The 19,876-nt window shown below is 39.5% G+C and overlaps 7 protein-coding genes across 7 annotated transcripts; 3 read left to right on the forward strand and 4 right to left on the reverse strand.

The window, feature by feature from the left end:
• Positions 1-6,819: 6,819 nt before the first annotated feature.
• F5B22DRAFT_636212 (uncharacterized protein) lies at positions 6,820-7,780 on the reverse strand (the record flags this gene model as incomplete). The annotated part of the gene is made up of 3 exons (XM_047977257.1): positions 6,820-6,953; positions 7,006-7,544; positions 7,599-7,780. 3 exons carry the CDS (start codon positions 7,778-7,780, stop codon positions 6,820-6,822), a joined length of 855 nt encoding a protein of 284 aa, XP_047831106.1.
• Positions 7,781-7,941: 161 nt separating this feature from the next.
• On the reverse strand, positions 7,942-9,300 carry F5B22DRAFT_141992 (S-adenosyl-L-methionine-dependent methyltransferase). The gene has a single exon (XM_047969049.1). The coding sequence runs from the start codon at positions 8,953-8,955 to the stop codon at positions 8,104-8,106; it is 852 nt and encodes a 283-aa protein (XP_047831107.1). The 5' UTR covers positions 8,956-9,300; the 3' UTR covers positions 7,942-8,103.
• A 9-nt stretch (positions 9,301-9,309) lies between these two features.
• F5B22DRAFT_636214 (uncharacterized protein) lies at positions 9,310-10,297 on the forward strand (the record flags this gene model as incomplete). Its single annotated transcript, XM_047977258.1, has 2 exons — positions 9,310-9,707; positions 9,760-10,297. 2 exons carry the CDS (start codon positions 9,310-9,312, stop codon positions 10,295-10,297), a joined length of 936 nt encoding a protein of 311 aa, XP_047831108.1.
• A 61-nt stretch (positions 10,298-10,358) lies between these two features.
• Positions 10,359-11,558, reverse strand: F5B22DRAFT_141990 (uncharacterized protein). The gene is made up of 4 exons (XM_047969048.1): positions 11,378-11,558; positions 11,206-11,321; positions 10,608-11,153; positions 10,359-10,556 (listed from the first exon to the last, which is right to left on the reverse strand). The coding sequence occupies exons 2-4, from the start codon at positions 11,282-11,284 to the stop codon at positions 10,420-10,422; spliced, it is 762 nt and encodes a 253-aa protein (XP_047831109.1). The 5' UTR covers positions 11,285-11,321; positions 11,378-11,558; the 3' UTR covers positions 10,359-10,419.
• Positions 11,425-13,583, forward strand: F5B22DRAFT_605821 (uncharacterized protein). The gene is made up of 7 exons (XM_047974882.1): positions 11,425-11,860; positions 11,910-11,929; positions 11,995-12,031; positions 12,081-12,154; positions 12,212-12,594; positions 12,650-12,742; positions 12,793-13,583. Exons 1-7 carry the CDS (start codon positions 11,584-11,586, stop codon positions 13,124-13,126), a joined length of 1,218 nt encoding a protein of 405 aa, XP_047831110.1. The 5' UTR covers positions 11,425-11,583; the 3' UTR covers positions 13,127-13,583.
• Positions 13,584-13,600: 17 nt separating this feature from the next.
• F5B22DRAFT_142252 (uncharacterized protein) lies at positions 13,601-18,857 on the reverse strand. Its single transcript, XM_047969050.1, has 2 exons — positions 18,575-18,857; positions 13,601-18,505 (listed from the first exon to the last, which is right to left on the reverse strand). Exon 2 carries the CDS (start codon positions 18,422-18,424, stop codon positions 13,766-13,768), a length of 4,659 nt encoding a protein of 1,552 aa, XP_047831111.1. The 5' UTR covers positions 18,425-18,505; positions 18,575-18,857; the 3' UTR covers positions 13,601-13,765.
• A 181-nt stretch (positions 18,858-19,038) lies between these two features.
• F5B22DRAFT_636216 (uncharacterized protein) lies at positions 19,039-19,872 on the forward strand (the record flags this gene model as incomplete). Its single annotated transcript, XM_047977259.1, has 2 exons — positions 19,039-19,491; positions 19,567-19,872. 2 exons carry the CDS (start codon positions 19,039-19,041, stop codon positions 19,870-19,872), a joined length of 759 nt encoding a protein of 252 aa, XP_047831112.1.
• Positions 19,873-19,876: the final 4 nt, after the last annotated feature.

Here is a 19,876-nt window from a genome sequence, read left to right on the forward strand (position 1 = left end):
AAAACTTTAAAAATTCTTAAGGGTATTAAATTAATTAAGTTTAATATTTATATTAATTTTTAAAAAATATTATATTAAAGTTATATAGTTTTATTAGTTAGCTATTTATTAATTATAATTTACTATTATCTTTTAGCTTTAATTTTAATAATTAAAGCTATTTATTTTTATAAGCTTTTATAATTTTATAATATATTATATATTTTAATCCCTTTTTAATTATACCCTTAATATATAAAGTATATATATAATATATTTCTATATTATAATATTTAAATTTTTTATAGTATTATAAATAATCTTTATATATAAAGGTTATATTTAAATATTAATTTAACGCTTTTTTTAATAGGTTTAATACCTTTAAGTACCTTTTTAATCTATATTTTATTTTTATAATTATAAATCTATTAGGTATATTAATCTTTTTATCTTTAACCTAATCCTTTACTATTTTTTTTATTTAATATTTTATTATCTTTTTTAATCCTATTACTATTAATATTAACTTTAGGTTAAATAGCCCTTTATTAACCCTACGTTTAACTTATACATCTGCTCTTTTATTACCTTTAATATTATAATATTTTAAGCTCCAATATAGTTTAATATTATATTTTTCCATTAATTTATATATTTTAATAAATACTTATTATAATAATATTAAAATATCCTTTTATACATTTAATAATATTATTATATTATTTATATATAATATAATTATAATATTAATAAGGTATTATTTTATAACTTTTTATAGGGCATATAAGGCCCCTATTACTTTTATATTAAAAACCACTTTAATAGGGTCCATTTCTCCGTAGCTTTTTATAATTAGCTCCTTTTTTTTATATAAAGTATAGCTATAGCCTAAACCTTTTATAATTTCTAATCTATTTAAAAATATTATAATATTAAATATAGATTATTTTATAAATTATTATTTAAAGGCTTTTATTACCTCCTCTTTCTTTATACCCTTTATAAGGTTATTTATATATCCTTTTAAATATTTAAATAAATATAGTATTAATTTCCTTATACTTAATAATAAGTTTACTATTATTTATAAATATATATATATATATTAAATATACCTTACTTTTTTCCCCTTTTAAATTATTTATAATATTAACCTTAATATTAATAAATATATTTTATATATTATTTTAATCCTTAAGGTAAACCTATACCTAACCTATTTTAATATTATATTTATTATTAATATCCTATTTATAATAAAAAATATATATTTAAAAAAAGTTCTTTATATAGGTAATATACCTTATATTACTTTAAATAAAGCCTTTTATATTATTAAAATATATCTACCTAACTTAATATTTATAATCTTCTTTTTCCTATTTATTATTTTACTTATTAATTTTATTCTTCTTTTATATTATACTTTATATTTATAAAAGAATATTAATAATAAAATAATATTAATAACTTTTTATAATCCTATTATTAGCGGTCCTTAAATAATTATTAAAGTTATATATATATAGTTTATAATTTTTATTCCTTTAACTATTTATTTTTCTATATATTTTTAAAACTTTAATTTTTTTTTTAAAAATATTCTAAATTACTATAGTACTAAAATCTTTTAGGGTTTTAAAGGGTTTATAAAAGGGATTAATTATATTTCTATATTATCTTTTAAATATATTATAGGGTTATTTTTTATCTTTTTTTTTATAAAATAAATCGCTTTTATTTTTTTTAATATAAATATAATTTTATTCTTTTATTTATATTTAATAATCCTATTAACCTATTTTTCCACTTTTTAAGTACTTTATTTTAAGGTTTTATTTATAGCTAGGATTTTAAAGTTATTTATATAGCCTTATTTATTAAAATTTCCTTTTATTAATTTATATATATATAATATATATAGCATTAATAATATTAATAAGCCTTATAGGGTTTTATATATAATTTCTTTTAAGTTTATTAATACATTTTTTAAAAATATAATAACTTTTCTTTTAGTTAAAAAGCTTTTAATTAATAAAATAGCTATATTAGGCTACCCTTATTTCTATATTTTATTTAATAGCTTATTTTATAATAATATGTTAAATATACCTTATATATTTAATATTATTAATATAGCTACCTTATTATTAATTAATACTAGTTCTATATTATAAATTAAGCTAGCTACTAGGTTAATTATTAACTTTTTAGGTATAGCTTTTATATATTATAAATAAATTAATCCTATTTAAAGTATTATCTAAATTATTCTTTTTGCTATAAGTTATTTTAATCCCTTCCCTATATAAAATAATAAAATAATTAATTTTTATAACTTATAAATTATAAAGTTTATTTTTCCTACCTTTAATAGCATAATTATGTTAACCTATTTTTATACCTTTAAAAAGGTGCTATATTTTAAGCATTTTTTTAATAATGCCCTATAATATTCCCCTATTATTAATTATACTATTATAAAATATTTAACTATTATATAATCTTTTTCCAATAATATAAATATAACTTTTATAGTATATTTCTTTATCTTATTTATTATAACCTTAATATTTTAAAATAACTTTAATATTTAAAATATTTATACTTTAAATTCAAGTTCTTCTTACTTTATTAATTTAAATATTCCTATAAATTTATTTAAATTAACCTTTAATAGATTATTATTTATATTAAATTATTAAAGGATCCTTTTTATAAAGTATTTTACTTTTTTTTATTAACCTTTTATAATATTTTTACTATTTATAAAAAATAATACTTTAATTATACTCCTTTATTAATATTAATTAATAACTTTTATAAAGTCTTTATTAAACTTTATATTATTTATCCTTTTTTTTTAATATTTTACTTTTACTTTTTATATTATTAAAAGGAACTATTACTTTATAATATTTTTATCTTTTATATTTTAAGTTTCCTTAAATACTAATTATACTTTTATATAATTATATATTTATTAAAGAGCAATCTTACCCCTTTTACCTTTATTAATTTTAATAATACTTATATATATTAAGATAAACTTTATTAATACTTTAGCTACTTTTTCTACTTTATTAAGCATATTTATAATATTAATATTTAATAGTATATATAGTTTAATGTTAACTATATTATATAATCTTTTTAATTTTTTATTCTTAATATAGATTTTCCTTTATTTTTCCTAAGGTTTAATTAGTTATTTCTATAGGAAAGTTATATTTAATAGTTTATAATCTAATAATATTTTTAATTCCTTTATTATTTAGCTATTAATATAAAGTATATTTAAAAAAGGTAAATTTATAATATATTTTACTTTATATATTAATTTGCTTAATTTTCCTATAAAGTATATACTTGTTCTTATTAACTATTTTAAAACCCTTTACCCTTTATAAAAGGTTATAATTCCTAACTTTTAATCTAAATAATATATATTTAAGTTACCTATTATTAAACAATTTTTTAAAGGTTTTAATATTATAATATAATCTATTATTACTTTTATATTTAATACCCTATAATATATTAAAAATTTATATCTATTAATATTTAATTATATTAAATCCTAATAATATATAAAATATTTTATTTTAACTTTTAATTCTTTTTATATTTAAATATATATTATAACCTTAAGTTAGTTTTATTCCTTAATATCCTAAATATTTCTTAACCTATAATTTTTATATTTTTAATAAATTTATATTTTTTTATTTTTTCTTTTATTTATTTATAATTTTATAACTATAATAATATTTATTTCTTCTTTTTAATACTTTTATAAAAATATAAAATAATTATCCGCTTTATACTTTATATTTTATATAGTAATATAGATTGCTTATATTATTACTATTTCCTTTAAGCAGTTTTTAATTATAAACTAAAGTCCCCTTTAATAATCCTTGCTCTGCCTTTTAATTTACTTCTTTATCTTTTTTAAGTAATTTTTATTACCTTTACTACTTTTTTACTAATTCCTATAAATCTAATTGTAATATATATTATAACTATTGTTTTTTTTATATCTTTAATTTATAAAGGCAATATTAGTATAATTAGTTATTTAGCTATTATAACTATTATTATTTCCTTTTTTATATTATCTTTTTCCTACTTTTCCCTTATTTCTTTATTCTTATTAATTATAGATGTAGATTCTAAAGTAATATTATTTATAAATAATTTTTCTATTAATTAATCTATAAGGGTAGTTTTTTAAATAGGTTTTTAAGGGGTATATCCCTATAGGTTAAGGTCTTATAATATAAATTTTTAAAATGCTGGTAAGGCCTTTTTCTTATTCCTATTACCTTACTATTTTAATTAACCTATTATAATAACTTCTTTTTTTATTACTATTAATATTAATAGTATATTTTTATTATTATATACTTTATTATTAATATATTAAATGGCCTTTATTTTAGCTTATATTAATAGAACTATATTATTATTAACCTTTTTTAGCTTATATAGGTAGTTTTTATGGTTAATAGGATATAAACTATAATAATTTATATATTATTAAAAGTTTATATATATTCCATTAATTATTAATTTATATTATTCTATTAATATATTATAATTTTTATATAATACCTTTTAATTATAGAACCTAATTATATAATATCCTTAATACTTAGGGTTATATTATATAATATAAGTTTAGTATTATTTTTATTATAAAAGTTTATTAATTAAAAATAATCTAAATTGCTATATTAATTATTTAAAAGAAATTACCTATATAACTTTTTCTATATATAGGTTTACCCTATTTTATAATATATATATATTTATTAAAGTTATTTCCAATTATATTTTAATTTTTTTTATTATTATTACCTATATAATAGGTATAAATATATTAATGGTATAGTTAATTATTACTATAGGGATTTATAATATTATATATATTACCTATTTTTCCAATAGCTTTATAGCTTAAACCTATAGAATTAATTTAATTATTCCTATATTTTTTTCTTTTAAGATTTTATTTTTTATAACTAGGTTTATAGCTTTAATTATTTAACTTATCTTTATTAATATTACATTTTAAATTACATTTTTTAAAAGACCTAAATGCTATAAAAATAGTATTTTAATTATATAAATATTAACTTAATTAAATATAAGCGCTTTTTTATTTAACCTTATAAATATATATATATCTTTTTAAGCTTTAATAGTTATTATTAATATAGCATTATAATTTAATAGTACTTATAAAGTTATTAACCTTATTAGATTTACTTTAAATATAAATTTAATAAGCAGTTTAATTCTACCCTTATTAACTACTTTAATATATAATATTATAAATATATAAAACATTAAAGCTATTAATATTTTTATTTTAACCTATATATTAATTAAATATAAAGGTATAATAACACTACTTGCAAATTATACGTATATTACTACATTTAAATATTAACCTAAAATCTTAATATAATCCTAAGCTATTTATTAATAACTTACTTTAATATTTCCTTTAAATAATCTAACAAATTTATTAAATATAATTACTAAATTAATAATTACCTTTTTATAAATCTTTATTTTATAGTTAATTATTATATATTATTTAATAATTATCTTTTAAAGTAATATTTTATAATTATTATTTTTATTCTTTCCAACTATTTTAAGCTATAAAAGGTTTATTAATTATACCTTTATCCACTTTAAAAGTTAAAGGTTAATATATATAGGCATATTAAGTTCTATTACTCCTATATATATATTATTAAATATTATAATAGGTTACAATAGTATTTTTAAATCCTATATAATAAAAATTTAATAATTTTCGCTAAGCAGACCCTTTTAGTATTTTATAGGTTTGTAGCTGTTTTTAACGTTTATTAAGGATTTTAGTGGTATACCTGCAATTGCACTAACATTTCCTTATGCACGGATAATAAATAGAAGGAAAGGTGCAATGGAAACGGCGATAGCCCCTACAGACGAATTGGAGACGTGAGATCCTTGACCACCCGTATCTTCGCTTAACCTATACAAGGGGGAAATGCAGCAATCATTGGTCGCCCTAAAAGCCCGGCAATCAACCGGCTCCCGTTCGGATGCCGAATAACTACTAGGGTACGAGGAATAGCAGGATGAGAGTTCAGGTCCGTTAAACTCTGGAATGTATCATGATGTGTTAGTGAATAGAGGCCTAGAATCTATGGAATCTCACGAGAAACCCCTATACATGGGGACAACTAGATATGGCAACGAGCTCCGCGAAATGAATAGAACAAAAGTAGAAGCCGCTAAAATCAACGGTAACTAGGTCTTAAGTGCAACTTCAAGTGTACCTCAGGCCAAGATTGGAAAAGACTAAGTAACTACCAAATACTATTACATCTCGACGAGACCTCATCACCACCCTTTTAAGCTGGGCCACCGGTAAGCTGGCAGCTGTGTTCTTGGAAAAGCAACGTCAAACGGATTGTGCGCTAACAGGTTCGATACACTACTGTTGGCTGGAGAGCTCGATCCCGTGACAGCCCCTAGCGAGTCATACATGCCCATCTAAAGCCGGGAAAAGTACAGAAGCAGCACCAGGAGCAACGTTCAGAGGCAGACAATCCAGGCACCGTGGCGGCCTCATATCGTGAGGAGTAGTATGGTAGTTAAAACGCAGTGGAAATTCGAGAATACATGAAACGATTTCGTACGCGAAGATCTTTGAGATGATAAAAAAAGAGGCATTTTCTTTGTTCCCTTCGTGATTATACAGAGTAAAACCGCTGGTGTAGCGACATAAAATGGATTCCAATGATCCCGCATCGCCAGCGAGCCTTTTCACTGCTTCAAAAGCAATGGTTTCCTGCCCCAGACGCAATGTATTCGAAAGATGCCCCCCATGTTCAGATTCTCTTCGCGGATCCTACGTTCGAGGCCATCCAGCTCCTCGCTGTTGAATGATGTAGGTATTGCTGATGGAACACGGTCAGTCGGCATAATTTCAGTTTTCGATCAGCCACTTACTTCTCCCCACCTCAATTAGTCCTCGGGCTCCATACTCGAACATTCTTGAGCTTTGCGACTTCATAGTTTCATCTTCATTTCCCAGCCCTAGGGGAATATCAAATATCTTCTCCTGGACGTCTTCGAACCCAAGATCTGGAAGCCAATCTTTCAGCTGTCGGGCGTAATCCGTTCCCGTCCCTATCTTGGCGAAGATGTCGCTGAGGAGGCGAAAGAAATCCGCCATCGCCGGTCCTTTCGAAACGCTGTGGTCGGCTTCAACCAACTGAATCCAGCCTCCGGGCTTGATCAGTTCCATAAACCGACGAAGCGTCTGACGGACTTTAGTTCTATTGGCTGCAGGAAGAGCCATTCGCTGATGGACGAGATCGAAGCTTTCCGCCATCTCCTCCGGCCAATCTTGCAGCATGGACTGTACCTGATACCTAATACCAGTGATTGGTGATACTGGGAAGAAGACATCAGTGATGTCCGTGACGATGAAAGTGGATGAATTTTGAATATCAGTCGGCAATGATGCGCGAAGGTCTTCGGCCCATCTCCCTGGACGCTTGTTAGCTAAAGAAAAAACGGCTGGAAGAGCATGATAGGACATGCCATTCGCCCCAGCAGAGTCCAGAATGCGGATGTCTTGTCGTGAGAAATCTATTGGAGCCCAGATCTGCTGTTTCATGGCATGCTTGATAACCGCCTGCCCAAGATCCAAGCGCTCCAACTCGACCTGGTTCTTGTCCAGAAAATAGTGTTCCTCATTCAGCTTCGATTCAGATGACATTCTGTTTCCGTTTCAATTGTCAATGAGCACAGTTCCTTGTAGACGTGAGATAGTTCATCTATATTGATATAAGGCTCTCTTCCGCGCAGAAGTCCCGGAGACCGAGTAGATACCGAGGGCATAGTGCAGAAACATTGGACCCCAGTCTGGCTTCTGCACAGTTTCCCTCGAAGTTATTGCCCGAGCCGAGATCAGAACGCACGTCTCGAAGCTCAAATTCTCTGCCTGAAAGACAGACTACCGAATCTGGTGTCCGCGTACCATCTGACTCCGTCGTTATTTCTTCTGGCTTTTCTATGGTGAAAACAGCTAAGTTAAGGAAGCTACTTGATTGCGATAGCAACACACGCAGTACAATTCATAACCCAACTTCCATCGTCCAGTTGCTCGAACCCAGGGCTCTTCTTCCATTCTTGCTCAATCACCGCGACTGCGGACTCCCAATTTTCTTCATCATCCGAACACCATCCTTCCTCCGGACGTCCTAACCAGCTCCACGAGGTCCTTGCAAAACTGCCAAGGTCTCCGACAGGGACCTGCTGTTGCAATGTGTGAACCGTGATCTTGTCTTGGTCAAACCCCCCCAGTTCAGCTCGACTCGCTAGAAACGACGGTTTCTTCCAGTCCTCCGGGAGACTTCGTATCTTTGCACCATCATCTCCCCGGGTTTCATCATTAGCTCGTTCTATTCCCGACATAGCCGGGAAGTACTGCCAGGCGGTAAACACTGCGGCCCCGCCTTGTTTCAGTACCCGATACATCTCGCGTAGAGCTGGGACACCATCATCCGCCGTCATGAAGAGGACAAAGTTGGCGACTGAAAGGTCAAAGGTGTTGTCGACAAAGCTTAGCTTCTCAGCTGGCATCAGTGACACTTCAGCGGGCCATTGATTGGCCTTGAGTTCGGCGGAGTAGAAGTCCACGTAGCCTTGCATCAAGTCATTTGCCTTAATCGTGACCTTGCCAGTTGAGGGGCGGGACAGAATAGATTGAGTCACGACACCTGTCCCGCACCCGTTGTCATGGATGACCGATGAGTCGACAAGGGGAGGTATGAAGTCCAATGCCCTCTCAATGAAAACTTTCGTGAAACTGGTCGCAAGTTCTCCGTAAAAATCCTCGTTTTTGATACGTGCTTGTTTAGGAATGAAGGAATTGTCCACTTCCAAATCCATCGTTGCGCTAAGATACGTATTGATCGTGTTGACAGTTAAATAGTATACTATGATAATCCTGTCAGGATACGGGATGTGAATTGGCGGGGTGTTTGTAACCAAAGTTTACTGCAGGTACTTGGTTAATTGCAAGCAGGTGGAACTATGAGGAATGCACAGAGGAGACTAAATATTATTCTTATTCTAGATACCCCATTACCGGTCAAGCTGATTCGCTATTCACGGGTGTCACGTATATAAGACTCGGCTACCGAGTGGCTTCATATTAGGCATCCCTCTCCGGCACCTTCATCCTTCTGTCAAAGGGCAATCGGAAACTTCTCGGTCTTGACCTCTGTTCACCTCTTTGAAGTCATGAATAATTCCGTAGTTGACGCTCTCATCATTGGGGGAGGCCCTGCGGGCTTGAGTGCTTCTCTTCCGATCATACGCCAGCAGTTCACTGTGGTCATCTTTGACAACGGCATCTCGCCTATCGATGACACCAAGCTATTTCACCTAATCCCTAGCTGGGATCATCGGCATAAGGATGAATTTGCTTCTTCAGCTAAGGAGAATCTCTTATCAAGGTATCGGACGCTACGTTTCCAGCAGACGACCGTCCGAAGCGTCCGCAAGGCGGATACGGGTCTTTTTTTGATAGAAGATTCGGATGGAAACCAATGGACGGGGAAGAAGGTTATTCTAGCCAATGGGGTTCGATATATATTTCCCGATGTCGAGGGATTCGCACAATGTTGGGGCAAAGGAATGTGGGTGCACCTCTTATCACTATCTCATCCACGTCATAGCTCATTGTAACAGCTACCGATGTTGCTTTTGCAATGCTTTCGAAGATCGCGGAGTTGGCTCCGTCGGTGTTCTCGCCATCGACTTTTTCGGATCCACGGAGATGGCGATTCACGCTGCTACAGACTTTAAACGATTCGCTAAAACAGTCATGGTTTATACCAACGGATCGGACGATTTGGCCGACAAGCTGGCGACTCAACTCCCCAGTACCCGCATGAAAATCATGCGTCAGCGCATCACGCGTCTAGAAAAGACCGGGACAGGTGGAGAAGTGACTGTTCATCTCGACGACGGCACAAGCCGCGTCGAGGGATTTCTCGGCCACATACCGTCTACACGACCAAATGGCACTTTTGTTGAGGACCTAGGCCTCGAGACTGAGGCATCTGGAGACATCAAAGTCTTCCCACCATTGAATTCAACCAGTCTTCACGGAGTGTACGCTGCGGGGGATCTGTGTAGCTTATCCAAGATTGCTTCTCATGCTTTCTATTTGGGCAACATTGCAGGTGCTGGCGTGGCCGAAGAGCTTCTAGTGGAGTCAGACTAGATTCATATTCAGCTCTCAATTCTCAAATTGATTTGTATTGCGCATTCCTAGCTATTGAGATACTATCTTCAAACCGTCATGAATCACCCATTCATATGTCTAGGACCTCTGGTGGACGCCTTTCATTGAGGCTTCTTTCCCCAGACAACCTTGTAGTGCCAATGGGCATTGGTCGGTTCCGTATTCATCTCCTTCTCCAGATCCGTCTTGATCTGGGGAATCCGGGCTAGGGGAAGGGACAGGAGCTCTTGAGGGAATGCTGCACACCAGTCAGTACGAGGATCAACGTCTTGGGGAAGGGGGATACTACTTTGCGCGACACCTAGAATGCTCTGCGCAGTGAGCAGTGCCGATTTCTTGGCCAGGGTTTCCAGCTCCTTGTCGTCCCGCGTGCCAAAGTTTCCTTCCAGCACGACCTCTTCCACGTCGACGAGTCCCAAATCTAGAAGCCATCCCTTGGCACGGTCAATATGAGTGACCGAGGAGCCGACGGACGCGACCAATTCGGCCACACACGTTGTAAAGTCCTTCCATCCCCGGCCATCGCTATCTGCTGTCCAGCCTTGAACTTCCACATATTGAATCCAGCCGCCCGGCTTCAACAGCTCGACCTGCTTCCTGACCGCGTCAGAGGTTGATTCCACGCCTCCCGAGACACAAAGAGTGAGTCGCTGATGAATCAAGTCAAATGAGCCCTTCCATTCGGCGGGATAGGTCCCATTGATGTCTTGGACGTGGTACGAGGTATTCTTGGGTGGGCCAGACGGGAAGTACGAGCCCTCAATGTCGATGCCCACGTAGGTATGCTGCGCTTCGTCAGGCTCGAGGTCGGATTGCAGATCCCGGATCCATACTCCTGCCGTGTGTCAGCACTCCTGGTGTCCGAGCGAAAGCGGGATTGTATTTACCATCGGCAGTGCCGCTATCCAAGATGCGCAGTGCCGATTGCTTCAGGTCGACTGGCGCCCACACCAGCTTATTGTTCATAGCATCTTTGATGATGCGATGCTGCCATGCCAGCCGGGTAAGCTCGTTCTCGTTGTTGAGAATGTACTTGTTTGTGGGGGCCTCTTCAGCCATGGTGTCGATGATGGAGACGATGCTCTCTGTGTTTGCGGATGGGTTTGCGGCGGGGTTTGGACTGCCAGCGGTGCGCGTCATTTATTTATCTCTTGTGTGAAAGGACGGCATAGCTCGGCATCCGAGCGGAAGCCTATTGCTTGTGTAACCCCATCCGTGGCAACGGCCCTCTCCCTTTTGATAAGCCCAGAAGCGGCAAGCTTTTTATGACTTGTCTTCTTTTCTATTTGTCAGACTTTGTCCTACTATCATCCATTTGCTGCCTCGTTACGGATGCGCTAACAGGAGGCATGCCAGCCATCATGTCCAACCCGCCGCTTGCCCCTCCGCCTCCGGGTGTGGTCCCTGATTTTGAACATCCAGCTTCCAAGAAGCCAGCGATAATCGCCTGCTTGTCTGTCATTCTCCCCATTGCAACTCTCTTCGTCTACCTCCGAGTCCACGTGAAGGCATTCGTGATGCGCGAGTTTGATGCCTCTGACTGTAAGGGACCGGCCCTTTGACTCCGGACGTACGACTAACAGAGTCATAGGGTTTTGCATTATCGGTTTTGTAAGGCATCCCAATCCGCGCTATCCTGTGGACCGCGCAGGTCACTGATGCGCGAGTCCCTCTAGACCATGGTTCTTGGATATACTTATACCATTTATGACCGTAAGTTTTGCCAGAAGGTTGTCGGGCCCCGGACTCATGTCCCATCCAGTTGCGGTCATCCCAGGAGCTGGCGAGCATGACTACGAGCTCCATCTCATGGATATTCCCCAGAGGTATTACGTGGTAAGCTTAAACCTTTGAGTCGACCACCCCGTCAGTGGTTTGACAATTGGATAACAGGATCTCATCATCAGCGGTGTTTTCGTCGGCACGACTCTACTCTTCATCAAGCTATCTCTTCTCTTTCTCGTGCTACGCATCTTCTGGATCCGTCGATGGGCCCGATATACGACTATTGCCGGGATCGCAATTCATATCCTTGTCTACGCGGTGTATACAATTCTATACCTATATTTGTGCGCGCCAAGGCCAGGTCAAACGGCAATGGACGCTGCTGGAAGCCCACGATGCCTCAAAGTTGTGAGCCTGAGCTCGTTTCAGGCCGTATGGGACGCAATCGAGGACTTCCTAATCCTTGGCGTTTCAATCCCCATCCTTATGGGCCTGAAAACCACTCTGAGTCGACGACTTCGAGCGAGTTCCGTCTTTTTCGTCGGTCTTACGTGAGTGTGGTGTCTTCCGTGTCGATACGGGCTGAAGCTGATTCCACGCCTACAGAGTCACTGCTTTCAGTATTGCTGGCGCCTACTTCCGTCTCACAAGTAGCCCAAGTGATATCAACTGGCAATACCCGACGCTTTTCATCATCACGTATGTTTTCCATTCAAGATTGGTCTCAGACGCTGACTCCATCGTCCCAGGTACTTTGAGATGTCCCTCGCTTTGATCTGTGCATGCCTCCCTTGCTTACCGCTCTTGGGCAAGAGTGCCACGATCAAGAGAGTCATGGACTCTCGTTTCTACTCGTCGCTCAAGAGTTTGTCGATGTCGCGCTTGAGAACATCTCAACGGAGCGAGCTGCTCCCCGACACCGACAGGCCCAACTCATCTACCACCAACCTTGCAGAAGGAGACAGTCAGAAGTTTGTAGCTACCACCCAATCCTTCAATGTTGAGCACTCCTACGAGCTTTATCCCAAGCCTTCGCACGGGGTTTCAACTCGCAGTTTTGACCGCTTGCCGCCGCGGAGCTAAAGGCATGCTACCACTTGCCAAGTGGGAGGCAAGGGACTCCCATATAAGATGTATGTATGACTGTATGGACTCTGGGGCTTGTAATAGGATGATTGAAAAGGTGATTTATTTGTGTTTTGAATAAGTCATGTGGGCTTGTTAGTAGTGTGAATTCGCAAGGCAAGGACATCAGGACTTGGATCAAGGGTTTTACTGTACTGCGTATGCCGATGTTCGCCCCCAAGGTCGGTATGTAAGGTATTTATGTGTTATTGGTCAAATTGACCATCACTCTATAGAAACACGGTCACGCTAACAAAGCTCAAGATATTCTTCCCTTATTTCGTTTTTTGGTTAACGTTTAAATATAATAAAATAAAAACTAAAGCCCTTTAAAAGATAGTATTTGTATAAAAAGAGGATATGATAAAGTAGATAGTTAATTAATTAATATTTAAGTTCTAACGTCCTTTTAAAATAAGTTGATAAATTAAATAAAACTTAAAAGTATTAAAATTATAGTTTAATATAAGCTCATATTTATTATGTTAAGTCTATATAGTGTGTAGTCCATAGTTGCGTTTGAGTTTCACTTTACCTTCGTCTCTATACTCTATATTTATAATGTCGTTGGAATATAGGGTCAAAGCGCGAGCGCGGCTACATTGCTTGCAAGTTTGTTTCAAATAGATCCTCACGATCTTTCGGCAACGCCTCATACGTTTGCTCGCCCCGATCTTGCAAAAACCGGCTGGCTATCTCTTGAAACGACTTGTCTTCAAGGATTGCCTCCAACAAGACCTTTATGAAATTCGCCAGAATCCCAATACTCTGGTCGTCGAAGCACTCCTTAGCCCACTCGAGCCTCATCAGTAAACAGCCATCATTTGCTTTGATAAACTCGGCCATAAACTTGAATTTTGCACCTTCTGTCCAAGTCAGCAAAGGCTGCGCATCGACACCCTGCATGCCCATGTCTCCAATGCTGTCCTGGTAAGAGACCACGGCATCCAGGAGAGGAGCATCAGGTACCGATGGTGTCAGTCCCAGCGCATCAAGGATCATCGACCAGGGTAGTGCGTGCGAAAGAGCCGACTGGCTGCAGCTCCTTACGACCGACAGTAAGTCTTTCTGCCCACTCCCGGGGTTGGGAAACTTGATTCGGATCGGAAGCAATTCTAGAAACAGTCCCACAGCTTTTTGCTCATAGCGCCCAAGCCTACCTAGATAAGGCGCACCGAGGACGATATCCAGCACGTCCGAGTTACGGCTGAGAGCAAGAGCAACCGCGCCGAGTAAGATGTGATGAGGGGTAAGTCCTTTGGAGGACGCATAGCGAGTAAGTGACCGGCCCATGCTGGTTGGCAGCCGATAGATATAAGATGTCCCATCCCACGACTTACGCGGTGTCCATGTCCCAATCCTATACTTGGGCTGCTGGAAGCCCTTCATATATTGCTGCCAGAACTCTCTGTGCCCTTCCGGATATTTCCGTTCCAGGCTGCTGTAGTAGACTGGCGATGGCATGGGTATGTTGCGGTAGGCACAGCTTGCTTCTTGAAGCGTGGTCTCAAGAGACTTGTAATCCATTATGATGTGACTTGCTACAAGAAGCAGCGTGTCGGGTGATATGAGGACACGGATACAGCTTTGCTGCTCCAGATCAAAGGGACGATGGATCTGATATCTCACGTCCAGCTGTTTGAGCTCTTGGACCTTTGGACTGCGATCCGAAAAGCTTTTCTTTACCCAACCGGCCGAATCAATCTTGAATCGACAGCGGAATATATCGTGGCGCCCCAAGACGACATTCCATGCCTTGACCAAACGCGTTGGATCGGTTCCGGGACCTAGTCGGAAAGCTGCGGATACAGTGAATGACGACGACCCTCCTCGGAAAGCATAGTTCCTGCACCAGTGCTGTTCTAGCTGTGTCACTACAGCTCTATCAGTCGCGGGAGTGCTGGTGACAAGAATTCCGATCTCGGAAGCTACATCATTGAGCGTTTCTACTAGAGAGCCAAGCGTCGGCGAGGAGACGATCGAAAGAAGCGGAACTTTGCGCCCGAGAACCACCGAGAGCTCGTCTGCCATTTGGAGCTGTAGCAAGGAATTGCCTCCCAGCTCCATGAACTTGGAATCCGCCGTAATAGGCCCTTGGGTATGGAGTATCTCCTTCCATACATCACCAACTTGCTTCAAAAGCTTCGCGTTGCCCTGGAAAGGAGGTTTTTCTTGACACGCAGCATTGAATTGCTTGAGAGCCTGGTAATCGAGTTTTCCGGCTCTCGTTTGTGGAAATTCCGCCACTGCGACGATGCGTCGGGGAAAGGCATAATGCGGTAAAGCCTGCGCTAGTAAAGTCTCGACCGATTTGATCGCAAGACTTTCCGGTTGTACATAGGCACTTATTTGGTTCTTAACACACACGACCATTACACCTGTGCAATCGTGAACGGAGTTTCTAATCCGCTCTTCCAGATCATCCAGATCAACGCGATATCCATGCAGCTTAATCTGTCTGTCGGTTCTTCCACAAAACTGGAGCTCGCCAGTCTCACACCAGTACCCACGGTCTCCTGTGCGGTACATACGCTCCCCGTCCCGCCTATACACCGTGTCCTCCGAGAACACTTTGTAGGTCTGGTACGGCATGTTCTGGTATCCCAGCGAAACTTGAACCCCCGCGAGGTAAATATCACCTATCACGCCTGGGGGGACAAGCTGGCCTTCGGCGCTCAGAATGTAGATCCTCATTGATGGGTTCGGTCGACCCAGGGTTATGGGCTCCCCGTACTGCAGCTTCTTCGTCGTGGCGCCACAGGTCCCCTCCGTTGGCCCGTACATGTTGTATAACTCGACCGCCTTAGCCCACCTGTCGCGTACTAATGGTAGGACGGCCTCGCCCACCAGGTAGAGAGCGCTCAGGTTAGGGAAGTCATTCGGATCCAACACGCGCGCGATCGATGGTGTCATGATTGCCGTATCTACACTCTTCAAGTGGCTGAAGGGATCTTCGGAACAGCCTAGGACCAGCGTAGACCCGTACCCTAAGGCTGAAAAGATCTCATGTATACTGCCGTCGAAAGCAGGAGACATGATTTGAGCGATTCGCCACCCTGGTTTGGACTTCATGCGGACGTCGAGCTCGGATTGGAATGCCACAAGAGCCTTGTGAGTACACAAGACGCCTTTAGGCTGGCCAGTCGATCCCGACGTGAAACATAAGTAGGCTCCGCTGTTGGGATCAATGACGGGTGGTTTTACCGAGTCTGTTCCTCGCCTTCTCTTCGTCACTCGCAGAAGCAGCTCCTCGACAGAAAAAGAGTTTGCGCACGACTCGGGCTTATACTTCAACTCTCTAGCACCTCCCGCTAGGAAATGGCGGCTACCGGACTGTTCAAAGATTTGATTTCGAACTCGGGGCGGTAGCGACTGATCTAGCGGGCAGTATACCCCCTTAGCTTTGAGGGTTGCATAAATAGCGATAATCCAGTTGACGCTACGGTCCGCATGAACACATACCACATCACCTGGCAATATGTGGTGACGCAGTTGTCCTGCAGTGTGGTTCGCCATCTCTAGGACGCTTGAGTAGCTGAGTTTCTCCGATCCCCTCTCGATAGCTATGCGATCACGTCCCATTCGGACACTCTGATCAAACAACTCGACGAGGTTGTTGTTCCATGATTCCGCACGTGTCAGCGCCGAATACACATTGCTGTTCGAGAGAGCGATGTGAATATCTGGCGCCATCAAAAGCTGCCGGCCTTCTTCGAGCGTCTTCTCTGAAGACATGAGCAGCTTAATAGCTTCGAGGAATGTCTTTCCCAGTCGCTTGACGTTGGCGGAGTGTATGATGTCTTCCTTGAACATGAGTTTGATCTTGCCACCAGAACGAACCTCAACGGCCAGATTCAAGTTTGACTCCATCGTGCTACATGGCTCTAGTACCAGTCCAAGGGGATTTTTGTTCAGTAGTTCCTCCTCAATATGGATGTTGAGCAGCGAGAAGGGTAACGAAGTAAGTAATTGCGCTGGCGCATTCCACTGATACTGATCCAGATCCAACGAATGCTTGAATACCGACTTGATGTAGTCTCTAATGGACATGGTCCAGTCCAGAGAGGTTTGAAACGGCATGAGGTTGATTAGGGGTCCGACTACTGTTTCCACCTCGGGAACTGGCACAGTGCGGCCCGACAGGACAACACCGAAGCACACACTGCTTGAGCCGACGAACTGACTTATCGTGAGTGCCCATGCAGCGTAGATCATGGAGGCTATTGTGACCTCGCGCTCTCGGACGCACTGTTTGAGGTTTTCGAAGTCGGTCCCCAACTCAAACGTATGGCTCACATACGTTGAGGCACCCGGATTGGGCCCGGTCTCCGCAAACAGCAGGTTTTCTCTCGACTGAGCAATGAGCTCCTGTTGCCTTCCCCAAAATTCGAGTCCCTCTTTTGCTTGGGACTCACGATAGACCTCGACTTTCCTCATGAACGAGCTGAAAGAAGGTCCCGGCTGACACGACCGTCCCGACAGAGCACCTCGGTGTTTATTGAGGAGTATGACGCTCGAAAATCCATCAATCAAAGCATGGTGGACGGCCCAGATGACTGTACTTTGGCGCTCCTGGCCACTCATCTCCAGATGTACTACATTGAAGGCAACGCCAATGAAGTCTGTGTCAGGGGTTTGTTGTAACAGTGCAGTGTCATAAGCCTCGCGGCTTTCCGCTTTCGTCTCGCTCCACAGAAACGGTGCCTCTGCATCTTCAACTATACGATACGTACTCCCGGCCAGTTTGAATTTTGTCTGGAAAATTGGTTCGGTGCTCGCAACAGTTTCCCAGGCATGCTTGACGACAGGGATATGCTCGGTACGATATGTTTCCAAGTATCGTATGACGCTCTGGCCAACATGCGTCTTGCTAGCGTGTATAAACGACAGTTGCAGCGGTGTCACGTGGGCCGGGTCCTTTCGTTCCTCGTCGTCCAGATAGCCGTCAGCTCGGAAGAGCCCAAAAGTGGGCGAGGACGGCGACGGGGAGTCCCGAGACTGAAGAAGCTCTCTTGAGTGGTGTGTGGACTCTTGCAACTCCTCGAGGAGGTGATTAAGAGTGGCATGCCGCAGAATCATTCCCACTGTGACCGGTATACCTCTTGAACGACACAGCGAGGTTATATTGATTGCGGATAGTGAATTACCTCCGTTTCGGACGAAGCCCACATCGAGATTAAGCTCTTCATGTGGCAACCCAAGCTCTTGTGCAATGGCGTCCGCCACAATGGCACTGACAGGGTCCGTGTATGACATTTTCACAACGGCTGAGAATTTCCCACAGGACTGATGATGCTCGGCTAACTTACTGTGCTCGCAATGGCTGATAACAGTATACTGAATAAGTCTCGTAAATCAACTGGACTATCCTCAATGCGGTGAAACCCGTGCGTGTGCAAAACTAACATTTCAACATGCAGCCAAGGAACCACAGCGTTCTAAGGTTCCAGTTGTAACTGATGGAGAGTTAAGCGTCAGCTGGCAGGCGTTGACGCCGTTGAGGCAACGAATGGGGGGCTGTTCTGCTAATCGGGTGGTACGGACTGGGTGACTCTAAGAGTCGGATCCCGAACCAGATTGGTCATCAACCTATCAATGACCAAATTGAGCGACTGAGTCTCAAAGTCGGGACAACGTATCGTATATATAGTACCTTAAACATATTCTCTATAAACAGGCCAATCAGCTCAAGCCCCCCAGCGTTTCGCGTCCGATGCCTTCCGGGAGGCCGGTCCCTCACTAGACAATCCCCCGCCCGACGTGAAAGACTCTCATCATCATCATCATCATCATCATCATCATCACTCCTGGCCGGTTGCCTGATACGCCTTCCTTTCACTTTCTCAAGTTTCCTTGCCCTTCTTCTCAGTATGCTGGTCCTCAGAACACTCCCCACGCCGGATTCTGATGTGTGGTACCTTGCTTACGGATCGAATCTGGATCATGACAAGTTCGTTGTGGACCGTGGAATAGTTCCACTGTCCTCTGAGCTGGTGACGATGCCGGGTTGGAGTCTAGAGATGAACAGCGCAGGTTTCCCATACTCGGAACCCTCATTTGCCAGTGTCACGTACTGGGACTGGCCATCCCGCCAATCCCGCGATACTCAAGTCATTGGTACCGCGTACAAGCTCACACCCAAGATGTACACAAAAGTGCTGGCCTCGGAGGGAGGGGGAATTGCCTATGCCGAAGTCGAAGCAAGAGTGCTTCGAGTCGCAAACAAGGCAAAATCGGAGGTAGAAGATGAGAAACAAGTTTTCACTGTTCGGACGCTTGTCACGGCTATGAGGAGGGAGGCAAAACCCAGTCTCAGGTACATGGTATGTGGCAAACCTTAGTCACGCATATCTTTTCCACCTTTTGAACATTGATGCTAATGAAACTTGACGACGTAGGAACTAATCCGCAATGGTGCAAGAGAAGCGCATGTTCCTGGCGCATATCAAGACTTCCTTGAGGCGATTCCGGTGTACAAGCCATCAAAATCAACAAGAGCAAGATTAGGTGCTAAACTTTTTAGGCTGGTGTGGTCGCCTGTCTTCTCTGCGCTTGAGAAAATCACCAAAGACAGTCTCGTTGATAGCGATTCTGGAGATGCGCCTCCTTCAGTAGTAGCTTTGGTGAGAGGTGCAGTGTATGTCATGTGGTTTCATCACGACTATCTGCATGCGCCTATATGGGGTAGAGGAGACGGGATGTGATATT

The sequence above is a fragment of the Xylaria bambusicola genome (assembly GCF_022495145.1).
Source record: "Xylaria bambusicola strain CBS 139988 unplaced genomic scaffold F5B22scaffold_19, whole genome shotgun sequence".
NCBI lineage: Eukaryota > Fungi > Ascomycota > Sordariomycetes > Xylariales > Xylariaceae > Xylaria > Xylaria bambusicola.